This window comes from Bufo gargarizans, chromosome 7 (genome assembly GCF_014858855.1).
Source record: "Bufo gargarizans isolate SCDJY-AF-19 chromosome 7, ASM1485885v1, whole genome shotgun sequence".
NCBI lineage: Eukaryota > Metazoa > Chordata > Amphibia > Anura > Bufonidae > Bufo > Bufo gargarizans.
Window position 1 is genome coordinate 52,375,889 of NC_058086.1, and position 20,630 is coordinate 52,396,518.

The 20,630-nt window shown below is 48.1% G+C and overlaps 1 protein-coding gene across 3 annotated transcripts; it reads right to left on the minus strand.

Moving 5' to 3' along the window:
* Nucleotides 1-56: 56 nt before the first annotated feature.
* HPDL (4-hydroxyphenylpyruvate dioxygenase like) lies at nt 57-20,286 on the minus strand. Of its 3 annotated transcripts, XM_044301724.1 has the most exons (3): nt 20,216-20,261; nt 13,061-13,123; nt 57-1,537 (listed from the first exon to the last, which is right to left on the minus strand). In XM_044301724.1, the coding sequence occupies exon 3, from the start codon at nt 1,528-1,530 to the stop codon at nt 361-363; it is 1,170 nt and encodes a 389-aa protein (XP_044157659.1). In that variant the 5' UTR covers nt 1,531-1,537; nt 13,061-13,123; nt 20,216-20,261; the 3' UTR covers nt 57-360. The 3 variants fall into 3 exon arrangements, with proteins under 3 accessions (XP_044157659.1, XP_044157657.1, XP_044157658.1); XM_044301722.1 differs by lacking the exon at nt 13,061-13,123 and having other exon boundaries at nt 58-1,537; nt 20,216-20,286; XM_044301723.1 differs by lacking the exons at nt 13,061-13,123; nt 20,216-20,261 and adding an exon at nt 6,150-6,212 and having other exon boundaries at nt 58-1,537.
* Between the last annotated feature and the right edge of the window lie 344 nt (nt 20,287-20,630).

The following is a 20,630-nucleotide window of genomic DNA, read 5'->3' on the forward strand; positions in this document are numbered from 1 at the left end:
GATGAAGTTGATTTAGGCGAAAGTTCACTTTAAGAAAAAACACCTGCACCATTTATGAAGTAACGTTTATTAGACATCAGTCTCGCTGCATTGTCTGATGGAGTCAGTAGCAGTTGGAAATCCTGAGGATGCTGCTGCTCTGTACCTCCCTCATGCTTTACACTGCAGCTTTCTTCTATTAGGACACTGCTATGTTGAATAGCCCTAGAGTTAGAAATCCACCACCTTTCTTATCACAGGCTATGGCTTCTGTGTTGCTCACCATGCTTTACAGTGTAGCTCTGCTTGTTGTCATGGGCAGCAGTCCACCAATTACAGGCAGTGAGAAGACGATGAGGGCACGCGTCCAGGTAAGTAGCATCACTGGGTCACTGCCCCCTCCTGCACTTTTTGACTCAGGCCATTAATCATATCTTGCATGGAGCGCCACAGGGCGCGAATATTTCCCTCCCCGAAGCCCTGCGCCCCCCTGCGCTCTATCAGCTCCAGGTAGAGCGAGTCCTTGAAGAACAAGGGTTCAGCGAAAACCTGTAAAAGGAACTTCAGATCGGCATCCTTCTCATCCTGAAGTTCAGGGGAAGAATCCAGCAAAATCCCGAAGGGCGAGAGCCGCTGCGGGGTTAACCCTGCGCGGAGGATCTCTGCCACCTTCTGGGGGTCATTATAATAGGACGGGGGCTGGTGAGCAAAGACAACCCCGCTATCGGTCAGGGCCCTCACAGCCTTTAAGATGTTGGGCGTCAAGAGGCCGATGTGCTGGATCCCACCTTCTGGGTGATGCTGAAGAAACTGGTTGATCTGGTTCATCCCCGTCTGGGGTAACGATTCCGCGAACACAATCTTAGCCACTTCTGCTCGCTCCGGGCATTCTACGGAGGTCAGACGCAGCCCGATCTGGGGGCCACTGATTTCAAATCCCCGGCTCGGGTCTTCTCCTTCTCGGAGAGGGAAGTGTTGGAACCCAAAGCACCGCCTATACCACTCTATCACCTGTGGCACGGTCCCCCGGGGACAGCAGTAAGTCACATGATCCACGCGGGTGACATCAGCCGGAGCACCGTCATCATCTTTCTTGAGGGGATCAAAGCCTGGAAGGAAGGCGGCTGCATACTGAGTGCGGTCAATGAGAGTGTGTCTTACGTTCCCTAGAATGGACTTGACCACACAGTAGGACACTGGGCCGGCGTCGCTCTGAATATGGGTGGGGGGCACTAACATGTGGCAGCCATTGCTGACCAGTCGCTGGCACAGTCTGGACAAATCATCCACCTCATAGCTGACGTTGCAGGCTGTGTCGGGGGATGTCAGGGGAACCGCAGAATCGTACAATAGGTCAGGGCTTTTGGAGATCTCATTGACTATGAACACGACTTCTCCATTTCTCAACGCCACCTGACAAGGCGCCGCTCCGTCCAGACCGCGAGCCGCAAATGGTCTAAATCTGTACTTGGCCACCAGGTCGGCTATGACCTTCTGGGGGTTGGAGACCTGGAGGGTGATGTGACACAGACGGGTGAGCGGCGATCTCATGGTGCAGCTGAAACACAAGAACAGGAGAATTAGACCATCCACCTACAGATGTGACGTGTACACAGACGCCATTATTATATCACTTTATTACAAGACATCCACATTTATTTCAAGCTTTTCTAAATGTATTAAATATTCTGAGCTGATTATTTCCATATTATACATCTTTATAGCAGTCAGATATGGTTTTCTGATCCAAACTACATGAAATAATTCTTCACACATGCAGCCACCACTAGAGGGAGCTCACTACATACAGATTATACAGCCACCACTAGAGGGAGCTCACTACATACAGATTATACAGCCACCACTAGAGGGAGCTCACTACATACAGATTATACAGCCACCACTGGAGGGAGCTCACTACATACAGATTATACAGCCACCACTAGAGGGAGCTCACTACATACAGATTATACAGCCACCACTAGAGGGAGCTCACTACATACAGATTATACAGCCACCACTAGAGGGAGCTCACTACATACAGATTATACAGCCACCACTGGAGGGAGCTCACTACATACAGATTATACAGCCACCACTAGAGGGAGCTCACTACATACAGATTATACAGCCACCACTAGAGGGAGCTCACTACATACAGATTATACAGCCACCACTAGAGGGAGCTCACTACATACAGATCATACAGCCACCTCTAGAGGGAGCGCACTACATACAGATTATACAGCCACCTCTAGAGGGAGCTCACTACATACAGATTATACAGCCACCACTAGAGGGAGCTCACTACATACAGATTATACAGCCACCACTAGAGGGAGCTCACTACATACAGATTATACAGCGACCACCCTACATCAGACCTCAGATGAGACATAAAATAAATGAATTTAGCTCTCCTGCTCCGGACGCCGCCTCGGTTCAGAGATCCAGCATGTTTTTCCTGCACTCGCCACTCCCCCCTCATACACTGAGCACCCCATCCTCCACAGTATCCCCCCTCATACACTGAGCACCCCATCCTCCACAGTATCCCCCCTCATACACTGAGCACCCCCATCCTCCACAGTATCCCCCCTCATACACTGAGCACCCCATCCTCCACAGTATCCCCCCTCATACACTGAGCACCCCCATCCTCCACAGTATCTCCCCTCATACACTGAGCACCCCCATCCTCCACACAGTATCTCCCCTCATACACTGAGCACCCCATCATCCACAGTATCCCCCCTCATACACTGAGCACCCCATCATCCACAGTATTTCCCCTCATACACTGAGCACCCCCATCCTCCACAGTATCTCCCCTCATACACTGAGCACCCCCACTGATGAAGGGAATTTTTCTTATTGGAAATGTATGTCTATCTCCGTATTCTGTTCCTAAGCTATTGTCTTTGTTTCCTATATAACCCGCTTATTCTGTGTTTTATATCCACCCCTCCAGTTCTTCATATACAGTATATCCAGAGTGCACCAATATACCGTCTACTGGAGCTACCCTTCTACCCAACTCACATCCAGTACTGGACCATTAGTACATGTACATATAGAGACTCATGCATAAACAGCATATACAGTGCCTTGCAAAAGTATTCACCCCCCCCCCCCTTGACTTTTCGTGTTTTGTTACATTACAGCCTTAAGTTCAATGTTTTGTTATTCTGAATTTTATGTGATGGATCAGAACACAATCATCTAAGTCGGTGAAGTGAAATGAGAAAAATATATAAATAAAACTATTGTTTAGAAATAGAAAACAGAAAATTGTCCTGTGCGTATGTATTCACCCCCTTTGTTAGGAAGCCCATAAAAAGTTCTGGTGCAACCGATTACCTTCAGAAGTCACATGATTAGTGAGATGATGTCACCTGTGTGCAATCTAAGTGTCACATGATCTGTCATTACATATACACACCAGAGGCTGCAGCACCTGAGCAAGAGGCATCACTAACCAAACACTGCCGTGAAGACCGAGGAACTCTCCAAACAAGTAAGGGGCAATGTTGTGGAGAAGTACAAGTCAGGGTTAGGTTATAAAGAATATCCAAATCTTTGTTGATCCCCAGGAGCACCATCAAATCTATCATAACCAAATGGAAAGAACATAGCACAACAGCAAACCTGCCAAGAGACGGCCGCCCACCAAAACTGACAGACCGGGCAAGGAGGGCATTCATCAGAGGGGCAGCACAGAGACCTAAGGTAACCCTGGAGGAGCTGCAGAGTTCCACAGCAGAGACTGGAGGATCTGTACAGAGGACGACAATAAGCCGTACGCTCCATAGAGTTGGGCTTTATGGCAGAGCGGCCAGAAGAAAGCCATTACTGTCAGCTAAAAACAGAAAGGCAAGAGGCTCCGGTCTGAGGAGACCCAAAATGTATGGAGGAAGAGGCTCTGGTCTGAGGAGACCCAAAATGTATGGAGGAAGAGGCTCTGGTCTGAGGAGACTCCCAAAATGAATGGAGGAAGGTGCTCCGGTCTGAGGAGACCCAAAATGTATAGAGGAAGGGGCTCTGGTCTGAGGAGACTCCCAAAATGTATGGAGGAAAGTGCTCCGGTCTGAGGACACTCCAAAAATGTATGGAGGAAGGTGCTCCGGTCTGAGGAGACTCCCAAAATGTATGGAGGAAGGGGCTCTGGTCTGAGGAGACCCAAAATGTATAGAGGAAGGGGCTCTGGTCTGAGGAAACCCAAAATGTATGGAGGAAGGGGCTCTGGTCTGAGGAGACTCCCAAAATGTATGGAGGAAGGTGCTCCGGTCTGATGAGACTCCCAAAATGTATAGAGGAAGATGCTCCGGTCTGAGGAGACTCCCAAAATGTATGGAGGAAGAGGCTCCGGTCTGAGGAGACCCAAAATGTATGGAGGAAGAGGCTCTGGTCTGAGGAGACTCCCAAAATGTATGGAGGAAGGGGCTCCGGTCTGAGGAGACCCAAAATGTATGGAGGAAGGGGCTCTGGTCTGAGGAGACTCCCAAAATGTATGGAGGAAGGTGCTCCGGTCTGATGAGACTCCCAAAATGTATAGAGGAAGGTGCTCCGGTCTGAGGAGACTCCCAAAATGTATGGAGGAAGAGGCTCCGGTCTGAGGAGACCCAAAATGTATGGAGGAAGAGGCTCTGGTCTGAGGAGACTCCCAAAATGTATGGAGGAAGGGGCTCCGGTCTGAGGAGACTCCCAAAATGTATAGAGGAAGGGGCTCCGGTCTGAGGAGACTCCCAAAATGTATGGAGGAAGGGGCTCCGGTCTGAGGAGACTCCCAAAATGTATGGAGGAAGGGGCTCCGGTCTGAGGAGACTCCCAAAATGTATGGAGGAAGGGGCTCCGGTCTTAGGAGACTCCCAAAATGTATGAAGGAAGGGGCTCTGGTCTGAGGAGACTAACATTGGACTTATCGGCCATCAAAGAAAACGCTATGTCTGGAGCAAACCCAACACATCTCATCACCCAAAGAACACCATCCCACAGTGAGACCTGGTGGTGGCAGCATCATACTGGGGGGACTGGGAAACTGGTCAGAGCTGAGGGAAAGATGGATGGTGCTAAATACAGGGATATCCTTCAGCAGAACCTGCCCCACTCTGTGCGTGATCTGATCAGCAGGACAATGGCCCCAAACACACGGCTAAAACAACACTTGAGGGGTTTAAGGGGAGACATGTAAATGTGATGTAATGGCGGAGTTACAGCCTAGATCTCAGTCCAATAGAAGATCTGTGGTCAGACGTAAAGATCGCTGTTCAAGTGCAAACATCCGACCTGAAGGAGCCGGAGCAGTTCTGCAAGGAGGAACGGGCAACAATCCCAGCGGTAAGATGTGGCGACTGCTCCTAGAGACTTATCCAAAGCGACTTGGAGCCGTGATTGTAGCAAAAGGGGCTCTACAGAGTACTGACTGTAGGGGGTGAATAGTTCTGCACATTGACTGTAGGGGGTGAATAGTTCTGCACATTGACTGTAGGGGGTGAATAGTTCTGCACATTGACTGTAGGGGGTGAATAGTTCTGCACATTGACTGTAGGGGGTGAATAGTTCTGCACATTGACTGTAGGGGGTGAATAGTTCTGCACATTCACTGTAGGGGGTGAATAGTTCTGCACATTGACCTTTTCTGTTACTTTGTCCTATTTGTTGTTTGCTTCACAATAAAAATAAAATAAAATAAATAAAGTTGTCGGCAGGTTCTGTAAATTACATGATGCAAATCCTCAAATAATCAAGGGGGTGAATACTTTTGCAAGGCACTGTATATAATCTACTGGTAATACAATCGCAGACGACACATATCTATATGCACACATATAAAGTCTACTGGGATATTATACTTATATACATACACACATAAGCTTACCTATAACTTAGCTTGCTCCTGAAGTGATGTTGGTCCAGGGGGTCGCAGGAAGAGATAGAGGGACTCCCAGGTTTCATATCACTTATATGTTCCTGTGTCCCAGCCCCCACCATGGACTCCACCCTGTGACCACCCAAATATCTACCCAATCTGTTGGCCAAGAGAATGTTGTCCAACTGCTTTGACAATGTGCCCTTCCTGCCTTTGATATGCTAAGAAGCAGGGACGGTGCAAGGATTTTTGCCAACACAAGCAAAGCTACATTTTGGCGCCCCCCACCCCCGCAGCTCACCTGGCCCTGGTCCCGTCTGCAGCAGCGGGCTTCTCTTCTGTGTGGTCCTGGTATCTTCACTCTGCTTCAGACAATCGCTGGTTTGAGGACCGTATTTTTTGCCCTAGGTTTTAGAGAAGGATAATAAGAAAAAAATATTTTCCATTGCACCTCAGGTCAGACCAGCAATCAGACCCCCTAGTCATAGACGTGCGCACGGGGTGTGCCGGGTGTGCCTGGGCACACCCTAATCAAGCCGACTCAAGGTTCTGTCAGGGCCGGGAAGCGCTAAAAGCGCTATACTCACCTCTACCTTCCCGATCCTCAGCGCTCCACTGTGAAGGCTACGCACAGTGTGAGGCCGCGCTGTGACCTCACACTGTGCGCGCCCACACAGCAGACTGTACAAGAGGATCACCGAGTGGGGGCGGTGAGGAGCGGCAGCATCGGGAGCACCCCCATCTGTTATGGACTATTGATACAAAATGGATACTTGCTTGTTGAGAATTATACTGTAGTTAAAATGGCGGCCAGGTACCCAGCCAACGCCTAGAACAAGAATCTTGCTTTCTGCTTTATTATGTGCCTCAAGACGGTTTCTGTTCAGCTCAAGCAAGCAGCCTCAAAGAGACAGAAAGTAACAGCTTTCCCCATCTGGAAGGGGGAGGGAGTATCTTCTGTCACATGCCCATTGATGTGACAGAAGATACAGAGTTTATAGACAACAGAAAAGATATACGCCACCTTACACCCCCACTCCTTCCTGTCCTATATACTGTCTGCTGTTCAGCAATAAACTAGAGATATGCTTTGACTCCCACCTGCGTGTGTCAGTGTCATTTCTCTCCAGGCCTGTAAACCTACTTCTATAATTTGGACCAGCACATCAACTTTACTGACCATTGATCAGATCCAAAACAGTTGGCGCCCAACATGGGGCTCGAGGATAGGATCCTCTGATCCAGGACCCCCAGAGACCAGATGAGGAGGACCTAACTAACGGACACCAGGACTGCAGGCCCGTGATAAGAGGTAAGAAAACTGCTTTATCTTACCTCCATGTGTCCTTTGGTATAGTCCATCCGTGCATGTCTGAGGGAGGTGTGCCGTGTCAGCTTGGGACGTCCTCGAGGGCATAAAAGTAAGAACCCCATGTATATGATAATAATTTGATGTGTTATCTCGTTATGTGGAAACGGAGAACCTTGAGTATCTGTGTTGAACGTTAGATATCCAAGGTCTACCTCAATTGACTGTATCGCGGAGGCGTCTGCCTGGATCACAGATGGGGAGGAGGCGGTCAGGCTTAGCCAGTGAGTGGAAGGTCTGACTAGAGAGATATCTAAGCACTGGATACAAGTATAGGTTACGAAGGCCTCCTCAGAGAGATGCAGGATGCTGTAGAGTCTTGACGTACTTGTGTTATGTTTACAAGTTGTGAAGACTCTGTTGACAAGTACCACTGAGACACGGAGTTCTCCTATTAGCCTGTATCGGAGAGCAGCCCGGCGTCTGACTCAAATCTCCAAAAAGGGGACGATCACAGAAGGGGAGAGCGGTCTGCGGTAGCCCTGAGTGTGCTGACCGGGACTCAGAGGTCATCAAGTCCAGTGATTACTCGATACAGAGGTCTTTAGACGGGTTCAGTAGGTGCGAGAGGCGAGATGGGAAACAATGAAAGTGTCCCGAAGGGTTACTGTTCCCCGGTCAGTACGTGGCCTACGAACAAGGAAAACGGTTTGTTAAATGTTTAAGCAAGTGAGAAAAAATGTATAACATACCAAAAGGTGGCACACTGCCCTGTCACGTGGCATACGTTGAATGAGAAGAGAGGGAAGTTGGAGGATGAAAAGTTAGTAGATACGGTCCGCGTGTGGTCGGACTGTAGTAAGGAATTTGAAAAGACGGGGGGAGAACTAAATTATGATGAAAGAGATACTACTGTAAACCCGGTATATTACCTGGGCGCGAGCAGCCACCACCCTATAAAATGGCGCCGTCAGACAGGAAAAAGGCTGGACTTGTAAAGTGTGCGGTCAACAGAATTCCGCCTCCAGTAATACGTGCCTAGCCCACATAACCACACCTCTGTAGTTCCACAGCACGTCTCATCAGTCCCCGCTATGGCGCCATCTTTTCCACAGCCAACGCCCATGGCTGGACCTTTTAATCTCCTTTGGCCCGGATCCCCCCGTCACCCCTAGTGTCCCGGTGGTCTCTACGCTGTACCCAATGATAAACCCGGATGGCACTTTTATGACTCCCCGTCAGATCATGACCCCCACACCTATAATGGTGGGAGGTCAGACAGAAGAGCCCAATCAAACGCAGTCTGATGAGGAGGTAGAATCTGTTTCGGGCACAAGGACTCCCACCCCTCCCCAGTTGGCACCATGGAACGAGGGTAGTCCTGCTGCACAGAACCCAAACACCGCCCTCCAGTCTCAGATTACTGCATTGCAAAGAAACATGCAAGATCTAGAGAGGGGCAATTACGAAAACCCTTAGGGAAGCCCTGGCACAAACACGTCCTCAGAGCCTGCCCAAATAGGTGTCCTTCACCCCACAGCAGTTGTTCCCCATAGTGAATCTCTTGCCAGATCCCGATACTCACCCAATGCCATTTTACATGAAACTATCTTAGGTGCACCAACCCTATGGATGCACATGGTCAGACCTGCAAAGCATCGTGGAGAACAAGACCGGTGACTACTCCTCACTGATAATGGACCACATTCCCATCCCTGAGCTGAGGGGTCAGAACTTTGACCCCTGGGATCATGAGTCTGGGGAATACTTTATAGAGCAACTACAGAAATGAGCAGATCATTCCACCGCATTGCAGGCCATCTACGTGCAGCCACGAGGGAGCTGTTGACCTCCACCTTGTCTTTTCTCACAAATGCTGGCTTCTTATAAGACACTGTCTCGCTTCTTTGTGGCTTTCGCTCAAGTTATGTGGCTCTCACGACTGCCGGGTGTCTGACAATAAAATTCTGCACTGATTCATATGAGCAAGGGGATTCACTGCAAACCATTTAGCCCCTCATCCCCGATGCTCTCTGGGCCAAAGGACCCCAGGATATCGGATGCCTCAATGCCCCACCGGTCACTATGACCCTGAAGGACCTCAAAGTCCTACCATACAAAGAGAATGGACCCAGTACCCTTCCTGTGTCAGAGCTGTACATGCAGCCAGTGCCCTGCGGGACACCACGTCTGATATGGTACTTGGCCACACCCTCACTATCCTAGCACCAAAGGACATTTCTGCCATTCTCCAACGAACACAACCAAGGCATCTGACTAATCAACATCACCTATGGTTGCAAGGAAGTCTGCTCCTACCTGTCACTATTCAAAGATGTCACATCCTTAATCTTGCTGCTCTTCTTCCTCTTCCAAGGGGAGAATATACTGGAGAATCTGAAGGTTTGATTGATCTACAGGCCGAAGAGGATCTTCAAGAAGAAGAGCAATGGGGTTCCTCTGACTCAATTTATGCTGAACTGGAACATGGAGGCTAAAGTAGGAAAGCCACCATCAATTCAGGACACTTCATTACTGAATCCACACTGGACTCTCTTTGTGGACGGCTCAAGGTACGCCGATGACAAGGAGAAGTTCCATACAGGCATTCCATTCACTGGTGAGCATGGGGTGCTATGTGCAAGACAATTGGGCCCAGACCAGTCAGCACAGGAGGCTGAACTCATTGCCGTCACTGAAGCCTGCCTCTTGGCAAAAGACTCTACTGCCAACCTTTACACTGACTCTAGATATGCCTTTGGAGTAGTTAATGACTTTAGTATAATATGGAAGACTGCGGATGACATCACTGCCGCAGGTACCCCGATCAAGAATGCTTCAGCAGTAGCGGCTCTAATGGCAGCAGTACTCGTGCCCACCCAAGTGGCAGTGATTAAGGTAGAGGCTCACACTCGAGCCGAGTCCATAACAGACCCAACAGAGAAACCAAAAGAGGTCTCCTGGGACCTGCTAGTCCAGTTACAGAAGCAGGCCACGCCACCAGAAAGAGACAGAATCTGGACTGTGGACCCAAGGATAGAGTATGTCTGTCCAAAGCTCTCTATCCTCTGATAGCTTCAATAGCTCATGGGCCCAGCCACCAATCTAAGACCATCATGAAAGAACTAATTGTCAAAACATGGGTGGCCCCAGGGATAACCCCTGTCCTGGTGTGGCATACTAAGTCTTGCCTCATCTGTGCGCAGTGCAACCCGGGAAGAACTGAGCCTACACCAACCAAATGTCTCTCCAAAGCCCAGTAGCCGTTCCAATGGATTCAAATTGACCACATCCAGATGCCAATGTGCCAAGGGTTTCAATATGTGCTAGTAGTGATAGACTTGTTCTCTGGGTGGCCAGAAGCCTACCCCGTGCTAGTAGTGGTAGACTTGTTCTCTGGGTGGCCAGAAGCCTACCCCGTGCTAGTAGTGGTAGACTTGTTCTCTAGGTGGCCAGAAGCCTACCCCGTGCTAGTAGTGGTAGACTTGTTCTCTGGGTGGCCAGAAGCCTACCCCGTGCTAGTAGTGGTAGACTTGTTCTCTGGGTGGCCAGAAGCCTACCCCGTGCTAGTAGTGGTAGACTTGTTCTCTGGGTGGCCAGAAGCCTACCCCGTGCTAGTAGTGGTAGACTTGTTCCCTGGGTGGCCAGAAGCCTACCCCGTGCTAGTAGTGATAGACTTGTTCTCTGGGTGGCCAGAAGCCTACCCCGTGCTAGTAGTGGTAGACTTGTTCCCTGGGTGGCCAGAAGCCTTCCCTGTGCTAGTAGTGATAGACTTGTTCTCTGGGTGGCCAGAAGCCTACCCCGTGCTAGTAGTGGTAGACTTGTTCTCTGCGTGGCCAGAAGCCTACCCCGTGCTAGTAGTGATAGACTTGTTCTCTGGGTGGCCAGAAGCCTACCCCGTGCTAGTAGTGGTAGACTTGTTCTCTGGGTGGCCAGAAGCCTACCCCGTGCTAGTAGTGGTAGACTTGTTCTCTGGGTGGCCAGAAGCCTACCCCGTCTGAAATCAGACAGCCACAACAACTGCTAAGAAACTAATGCAGGAAACTGTTTGTAGGTTGGGAGTACCTGGGGTCATTGAGAGTGATCAGGGCCCAGCATTCACTCCTAGCCTAAACCAAGAAGTCTGGAAGATGGTAGGGTCACACTTAGCCTATCACACGCCCTACAGACCCCAAAGCAGCAGCAAAGTCGAACGACTGAACGGAGTACTGAAGTCCAAGATGCTGAAGATGACCATGGAGACAGGGCTCAGTTGGGTACAATGCCTGCCAGTACCACTATTTTCAGTTAGACATACCCCTAGGCCTCCACACAAACTGACTCCATATGAGATCTTGTTTGGGACAGGGCCTAGGATGGGGCAGTACTTCCCACAGCAATTACTAATGCATTATGAATCTGTTACAAAATATGTGATTGCCCTGAGTAAACAATTGTCTAACATACGTGCACAAGTTCTCTCTTCCATTTCAGATCCTGATTACCTTGAAGGGACCCACTCGTTGAAACCTGGAGAGTGGGGTGGTGGTCAAGAAACACCCTCGAACCACGATACGAGGGGCCGTACAAGGCGTTGCTGACTACCCCGACCTCTGTGAAACTCGAAGGGAGACCTACCTGGATCCACGCCTCACATTGTAAGGCTGTCCCGATGACCCAGGAACAATAAGCCATGAGGGTCCACCTACTTATCATGACTTTGACTGTAGGCATATCCGCAGTGTTCACGCCACTGGGTGATGAATGGGGCAATTCACTGACACGGCACCATCACATTCTAGTCCAGGGGTTGAATGAGACTGAAACTCTGAGAGATGGTTGGATCTGTACCCACAGTCCCGTGAGCTCGGCCAGTATGCCACATGTTGGGACACCCCTGGACCTTTCTGGACTGATTGACCTGTCTAACGCTACCATCTTTCTCACTGGCATATACTGAGTTAAATCCAGAAAAGATAAGGACAGGGAAGTGTCCTTACCTGTCGCAAGGTGGGCAGCTGCTCCATGGCTCATGATAAACAGACCAGGACCCTCGATAGATCATAGCTCTACCTCCTGGCAAGAGGGACACTGGGCTAATGTCACACGTTTTCCTAGCTGGACACAATGTTACTGTCTGCAAGTACAAACCAAAGGGATGACATTTAGTCTGCACATACACTCAAGGTTACAATGACTCAAAAACAGCCACGAGCAGTGTATTGGTGTAGAAGCCGTGAACGGAAAAGACCTACCCGGTAACCACCGTACTGCACAGGACCTTATCACAGGTATATTAGCTAACAACACCAAAGGTCAGTTAAAAGGATATGAGCGGGTGAAAGGGATACAATTAGCCAAATTAATTACCCAATTATTCAATAGCACTGCAGTGGCAGTTCCAGAAGACATATACTTAGTTTGTGGACACAAAGCGTACAAATGGTTATCCCACAATGTCACAGGCCTGTGCACCATCGCCAGGCTTACTCCTGCCACCTTCATAGGACCACACTCTGAGATTGACATAAATGCTATTCCTAAACACACCTTGTAGCGCCCGGCCAAAGATAACACACCCAGACCAAACGGCAAGCCACATGTAGAAATGAGCATTCCCAGTAAGTGGCCTTGTCATATATCCCATACATATATCCTATACAGTATCTCCCCTCATACACTGAGCACCCCCATCCTCCCCAGTATCTCCCCTCATACACTGAGCACCCCCATCCTCCCCAGTATCTCCCCTCATACACTGAGCACCCCCATCCTCCACAGCATCTCCCCTCATACACTGAGCACCCCCATCCTCCACAGTATCCCCTCTCATACACTGAGCAAGAGATGTGAGCGCCTCGAGCTTCACATGGCATTTATGTCTTGTGTCTAATCCCCCGCCAGGGACTCCACCACTCAAATACCTTCCAATCAGCTGATCAAGAGAATGCTGTCCATCCACTTTTCCACCAGTTTTAGTGTCCTTCCTGTTTTTGACATGTAATAATAAACACAATTATCAAATGTCCTCTGGTCACCCTGACAGCCCAAACAGCGCTGAATATTATCACAATATACTATATCCAATAACTAGGTATATTCTGTGTGGTCTTAGGACTGAGAGTCTGGCTGGGAGCTGTAACCACAGCCACCACTAAAGGGAGCTCACTACATGCAGATTATACAGTCACCACTAGAGGGAGCTCACTACATACAGATTATACAGCCACCACTAGAGGGAGCTCACTACATACAGAATATACAGCCACCACTAGGGGGAGCTCACTACATACAGATTATACAGCCACCACTAGAGGGAGCTCACTACATACAGATTATACAGCCACCACTAGGGGGAGCTCACTACATACAGATTATACAGCCACCACTAGAGGGAGCTCACTACATACAGATTATACAGTCACCACTAGAGGGAGCTCACTACATACAGATTATACAGCCACCACTAGAGGGAGCTCACTACATACAGATTATACAGTCACCACTAGAGGGAGCTCACTACATGCAGATTATACAGCCACCACTACATACAGATTATACAGCCACCACTAGAGGGAGCTCACTACATACAGATTATACAGCCACCACTAGAGGGAGCTCACTACATACAGATTATACAGCCACCACTAGAGGGAGCTCACTACATGCAGATTATACAGCCACCACTAGAGGGAGCTCACTACATACAGATTATACAGTCACCACTAGGAGGAGCTCACTACATACAGATTATACAGCCACCACTAGAGGGAGCTCACTACATACAGATTATACAGCCACCACTAGAGGGAGCTCACTACATACAGATTATACAGCCACCACTAGAGGGAGCTCACTACATGCAGATTATACAGCCACCACTACATACAGATTATACAGCCACCACTAGAGGGAGCTCACTACATACAGATTATACAGCCACCACTAGAGGGAGCTCACTACATACAGATTATACAGCCACCACTAGAGGGAGCTCACTACATGCAGATTATACAGCCACCACTAGAGGGAGCTCACTACATACAGATTATACAGTCACCACTAGGAGGAGCTCACTACATACAGATTATACAGCCACAACTAGAGGGTACATATCTGACTATAACTACTGTGAGGGAGCATATAATTGGACATAACTACTGTGAGGGGGAACATATCTGGGCATAACCATAGAGAGCAGCGAGACGGTTCGCGCCTCATACAGCCGATCTGAGATCCCGAGGATAGGTCATCAATATTAAAACTAGAGATGAGCGAATTTCATATTTTGAATTTCTTGTGCAGGCTCGTTTTGTGGTATTTACTGAATTGTGTTATGGATTCTGTTACCACGGACCATAACGCAATTCCATGATGGAATGTCTCTAGAGACTTTCCGTTATTCATTCCGTCATAATAGAAGTCTATGGGCTGCAACACGGATCCGTCCGGATTACATTATGCTGGAGTCCTCTAAAGGCATTCTGTCATGGTCCGTGGTAACGTAATCCATAAAGCAGCGACGGAGGCGCATCCACCCTCGTGCTGGATCAGATATAAGGTTTTGGGTGCAATAAATAAAATATAAGGAGAGAGCGGGAGATTCCTTATAATCAGCAATAACCTCTGACCCTTGCAGTACAGTCAGTGATGTCCTCGTGGACACTCCGCACCCTCAGCTCTACCGCCAGTACGTGCCCCCACTACCTCCTGGCGAAGTGTTTGGCCTGTTTCACACAGGCGTCATATTTTTGGCCCGGATAAGAGGCGGGTGCGTTGCGGGAAAATGCGCGATTTTTCCGCGCGAGTGCAAAACATTGTAATGCGTTTTGCACTCGCGTGAGAAAAATCGCGCATGTTTGGGATTGATGTTCTGAAGATTGTATTATTTTCCCTTATAACATGGTTATAGGGGAAAATAATAGCATTCTGAATACAGAATGCTTAGTAGGTGCTCAATTGAGGGTTAAAAAAAACGTTAACTTACCTTCTCCTCTTGATCGCGTAGTTCCCGGTCTCTTTACTTCTTGAATGATGAGCTGTGGGCTAAATGACCTGTGGTGACGTCAGATCACATGCTCCATCACCACAGTGATGGACCATGTGATTGGAGCATGTGATCTGACGTCACCACAGGTCCTTTAGCCGACAGCTCATCATTCAAGAAGTAAAGAGACCGGGAACTACGCGATCAAGAGGAGAAGGTAAGTTAACGTTTTTTTTATTTTTTTTAACCCTCAATTGAGCACCTACTAAGCATTCTGTATTCAGAATGCTATTATTTTCCCCTATAACCATGTTATAAGGGAAAATAATACAGTGACTAGACTGTCTCCTAGCAACCATGCGTGAAAATCGCACCGCATCCGCACTTGCTTGCGGATGCTTGCGATTTTCACACAACCCCATTCATTTCTATGGGGCCTGCGTTACGTGAAAAACGCAGAATATAGAACATGCTGCGATTTTCATGCAATGCACAAGTGATGCGTGAAAATCACTGCTCATGCGAACAGACCCATAGAAATGAATGGGTCGGTATTCAGCACACCCGCGCAGAATACTCGCCCGTGTGAAAGGGGCCTTATACCGCTACGGTTATCTGCCCCTCCCCCTAAGTTTCACTTTCCTAAAGAAACTTTTGACCATCAAAACTGCCTCCCACCTTACAACATACAAAGCATGAACAATGGCGCCCCCTCTGCTCCCGCCCAGTCACCACCCTTCATGAGACACATATTTAGCATCTGTAAGGGACAAGGGATGGATATCATGTCACCGATACACATGCAGGAGAGACATGGGACTCTGCATTATTAACCCTTTCCAGACCTCCGCTGTACAAGTCTGGTCTTTAAAGATGGCACCCGCTCGCAAGCACAGCGGGTGCCATAACTGCCGGGTTTCTGCTGTTTTACACAATGTCGATGCCGATCGTGGACATTTAATCCTCCAGATGACGTGGTCAAATGTGGCCATGCATCTGGAAGTGGCTGAGACCAGGGGATGCATCCTGGACTAGTAACACGGACCTAAGGGCTTGTTCACACGAGCCAACGTTGCCCCTCCGTTGCAATATCACGGATGCGGACCCATTCACTTGAAAGGGTCTGCAAATCCGGAGATGTGGTGCGGAACGGTACCCCCACCGAAGCACTACGGAGTCCTTCCTGGGGTTCCGTTCCGTGCCTCCGCACCACAAAAAGATAGAACTTGCTCTATCTTTTTGCGGAATGGACGGATTGAAGACCCCATTCAAGTGAATGGGTCCGCAATCTGCATGCGGCTGGCCCGTGGTCGGTGCCCGTGCATTGTGGACCGCAATTATTTGGTCCCCAGCACGGGCACTGAGTGTGAACGAGCCCTAATCTTGTACAAGGCTTACAGGCCGATGACTAGTATTAACCAACGCAGGCCTGTAGGTGGCAGCACTGCAGGGGAATAGCCTGAATTCAGTATTCTATCATGCATAGATATATATGAGGGAATACAAGATGGGATCTAATGACGGCACGTTAGTCAACCAGTAAATATATATATATATATATATAAATAGTAGATAGAGTCCGGCTCACCTGCTTAATGCATCCTGGAGCGCGGAGAAGGTAAGACCTTGGGAAACTTGGCTAATAGAACGGATCCAGCACCAAGGCAATGTACCGCGTTCCTTATGTGACAAGTGACGATTGAGAACAGCTTTGTTTGAAACGCGTTGACGTAACAGACGGACGTCACTGGATGTCGTTGATTTGCTGCATGAATTTTACGTCTGTAATAAAGGAACGCGCGGCTTTCCATTTCCTCGCTGCTGGATCTTTTCTATTAGCCGTATATAAAAGTACAATTCACCCTCCTTTCCCTAGGACTAAAAAAATACATAAACAATAAAAATAAAAAACCTTATGGGCATCGCTTGGTCCAAAAACGCTCGTACTACCAAAACATAAAAATATTTACCCCATACGGCGGTTCGCCATTTTTTGTCACTTCACCTTCCCCAAATTTTTTTAAAATAAAAACTGAAAATAAAAACTGATCAAAAAGTCGTACACCCTCCAATACAGTATCAATAAAAACTACAGATCGTCCAGAAAAAAAAAATGAGCCCCCACATCCGTGTGCATTCTGTAATTTGCGGGACGGAACAGCCGGCCCTAATAGGACAGCCCTATCCTTGTCCATATTGTGGACAATAATAGGACACAGTCTATTTTTCTGTGGAATGTAGATACAGAAACTGACTGCGCACAGAGTAACTTCCATTTTTTTTTTTTTGCGGACCCCAAAAAATCGGAACGGCCACAGAAAGAAAATACGTGTGCATGAGGCATAAAGGATCTCTTTCTTTCTTAGGCCTTTTTCACACGACCGTATGGCTTTTTCAGTGTTTTGCGGTCCGTTTTAAAAGGATCTGTTGTTCCGTTTTTTGTTTCCGTTGTGTTTCCATTTCCGTTCCGTTTTTCCATATGGCATATACAGTATACAGTAATTTCATGGAAAAGTTTGGGCTGGGCATAACATTTTCAATAGATGGCCCCGCAAGAAACGGAACAGATACGGTAGACATGCGAATGCATTTCCGTATGTGTTCCTTTTTTTGCGGACCCGTTGACTTGAATGGAGACACGGAAGGTAATTTGCAGGCAATAATAGGATATGTTCTAGCTTTTAACGGAACGGAAAAACGGAAATACGGAAACGGAATGCATACGGAGTACATTCCGTTTTTTTACGGAACCATTGAAATGAATGGTTCCGTATATGGACCGTATACGGAACGCAAAAAAAGTCCTCAAAACGGAAAAAAAAACGGTTGTGTGAAAGAGGCCTTAGGGCTCATGCACACGACAGTATTGCTTTTTCAGTGTTTTGCGGTCCGTTTTTAACGGATCCGTTGTTCCGTTTTTTGTTTCCGTTGTGTTTCCATTTCCTTTCCGTTTTTCCGTATGCCACATACAGTAATTACATAGAAAAAATTGGGCTGGGCATAACATTTTCAATAGATGGTTCAGCAAAAACGGAACGGAAACGGAAGACATACGGATGCATTTCCGTTTGTGTTCAGGTTTTTTTTGCGGACCCATTGACTTGAATAGAGCCAAGCACCATGATTTGCGGACAAGAATAGGACATGTTCTATCTTTTTACGGCACGGAAATACTGAAACGGAATGCACACGGAGACACTTCAGTATTTTTTGTTGAACCATTGAAATGAATCAGGGGCCGGCTGTTCAGTTCCACAAATAACGGAACGCACACGGATGTCATCCGTATTTTTTGCAGATCCATTTTTTGCAGACTGCAAAATACATCCGGTCGTGTGCATGAGGCCTAACTCTGTGACGTGGGGCGGCCGCACATTGTAACTCTTTACTGTGATCTCTTATTTATAGTCACTTCTGGGTCCACACGACGACGTTTGTCACGTGACACTTTGTCGCACCAATGTCGCACCACACTTTTTATAATGAAAGTCTATGGTGTCGCACTACAACATGCGACACCTCAGACTATCGTTATAAAAACGTGCGACATTGGTGCGACAAAGTGTCGCGTGACAAACGTCGTTGTGTGGACCCAGCCTGATGCCGAGTACATCTTACTGCTGAAGAACCAATTAACCCTTTGCGCTTCTGTGGATAATCTGAAAATCAAAACAGATCGTGGCCGCAGCGCCTGAGAGCCAAACGGATGATATTCCGCACACGGTAACGGTCGTGTGTTTCCCGGACGTACAGGACAGATGAGGCGACGTTCACATCCACAGATCCAGCACCGGAATAAAACGCTTCCGTTTCGTTTAACACATACGGACGGCTCCGTCTCGTCCCGATCCGTTTATATCATATAGATGGGCGCCGGATCCGGTTTGTTCAGTTTCGCAGACGGGACACAAAATGCTTCCGGATCAGGTTTGTCCCCATTGACAATGAATAGGAACAAAACTGAAGCGTTTTCCTCCGGTACTGAGATCCTCTGGCGCGGCCCCCCAGCTGTTGTAAAACTACAACTCCCACCATGCCCTGCTGTAGGCTGATACCTGTAGGCTGTTCGCAAATGATAGGAGTTGTAGTTTTGCAACAGCTGGAGGGCCGCAGGTTGAGCATGGCTGCTCTGGCACATCTGATGTGAAAGTAGCCCAATGTAGTAGATGTCACCTGCAGTCCTATGTAACACCACAGATAACACAGTGATATCTCTGAGTACAGATAATGTAGTAGATGTCACCTGCAGTCCTATGTAACACCACAGATAACACAGTGATATCTCTGAGTACAGATAATGTAGTAGATGTCACCTGCAGTCCTATGTAACACCACAGATAACACAGTGATAACTGTGAGTACAGATAATGTAGTACATGTCACCTGCAGTCCTATGTAACACCACAGATAACACAGTGATATCTCTGAGTACAGATAATGTAGTAGATGTCACCTGCAGTCCTATGTAACACCACAGATAACACAGTGATAACTGTGAGTACAGATAATGTAGTAGATGTCACCTGCAGTCCTATGTAACACCACAGAGAACACAGTGATAACTCTCTGAGTACAGATAATGTAGTAGATGTCACCTGCAGTCCTATGTAACACCACAGATAACACAGTGATAACTGTGAGTACAGATAATGTAGTAGATGTCACCTGCAGTCCTATGTAACACCACAGATAACACAGTGATAGCTCTCTGAGTACAGATAATGTAGTAGATGTCACCTGCAGTCCTATGTAACACCACAGATAACACAGTGATAACTCTCTGAGTACATATAATGTAGTAGATGTCACCTGCAGTCCTATGTAACACCACAGATGACACAGTGATAACTCTCTGAGTACAGATAATGTAGTAGACGTCGCCTGCAGTCCTATGTAACACCACAGATAACACCGTGATATCTCTGAGTACAGATAATGTAGTAGATGTCACCTGCAGTCCTATGTAACACCACAGATGACACAGTGATAGCCCCTTTCCTTCTATATAGCGGTGGTCAGTAGTAATATCAGCACAAGTTGTGCCATATGACAGACTCAGCTCTGCTACACCCGCGTCCGGTCCCTTTCTCACCTCACTACGGGCACATGGTTCCTCCATTCATTCGCTCTTATGTCACCCTTGAGTTCTCCCAGCAGCGCCTTGAAGGTGGACTGTACCATTTCACTGACAGGAAGGGGGGGAGCAGAATGTGCCATGAGGGTCAGAGTTCTAGGGAGCACTCAGTCTGGTTGTACAGAATAGCAGGAGACATTTCCTGTACCCCCCCGCCTGGCTCGGGAATGGACTCTCCCATCAATGGCCCTTAAGGCTCCTTTCTCACGAGTGTGATGGATCGGCTCCGGATGCGATCAGTGAAACTCGCACCGTATTGCAATCAAGTTCCGTCAGTTTTGCCTGCGATTGCGTTCAGTTCTTCAGTTTTTTCCGCGCGGGTGCAATGCGTTTAGATGCGTTTTCCACGCGCGTGATAACAAACTGAATGTTT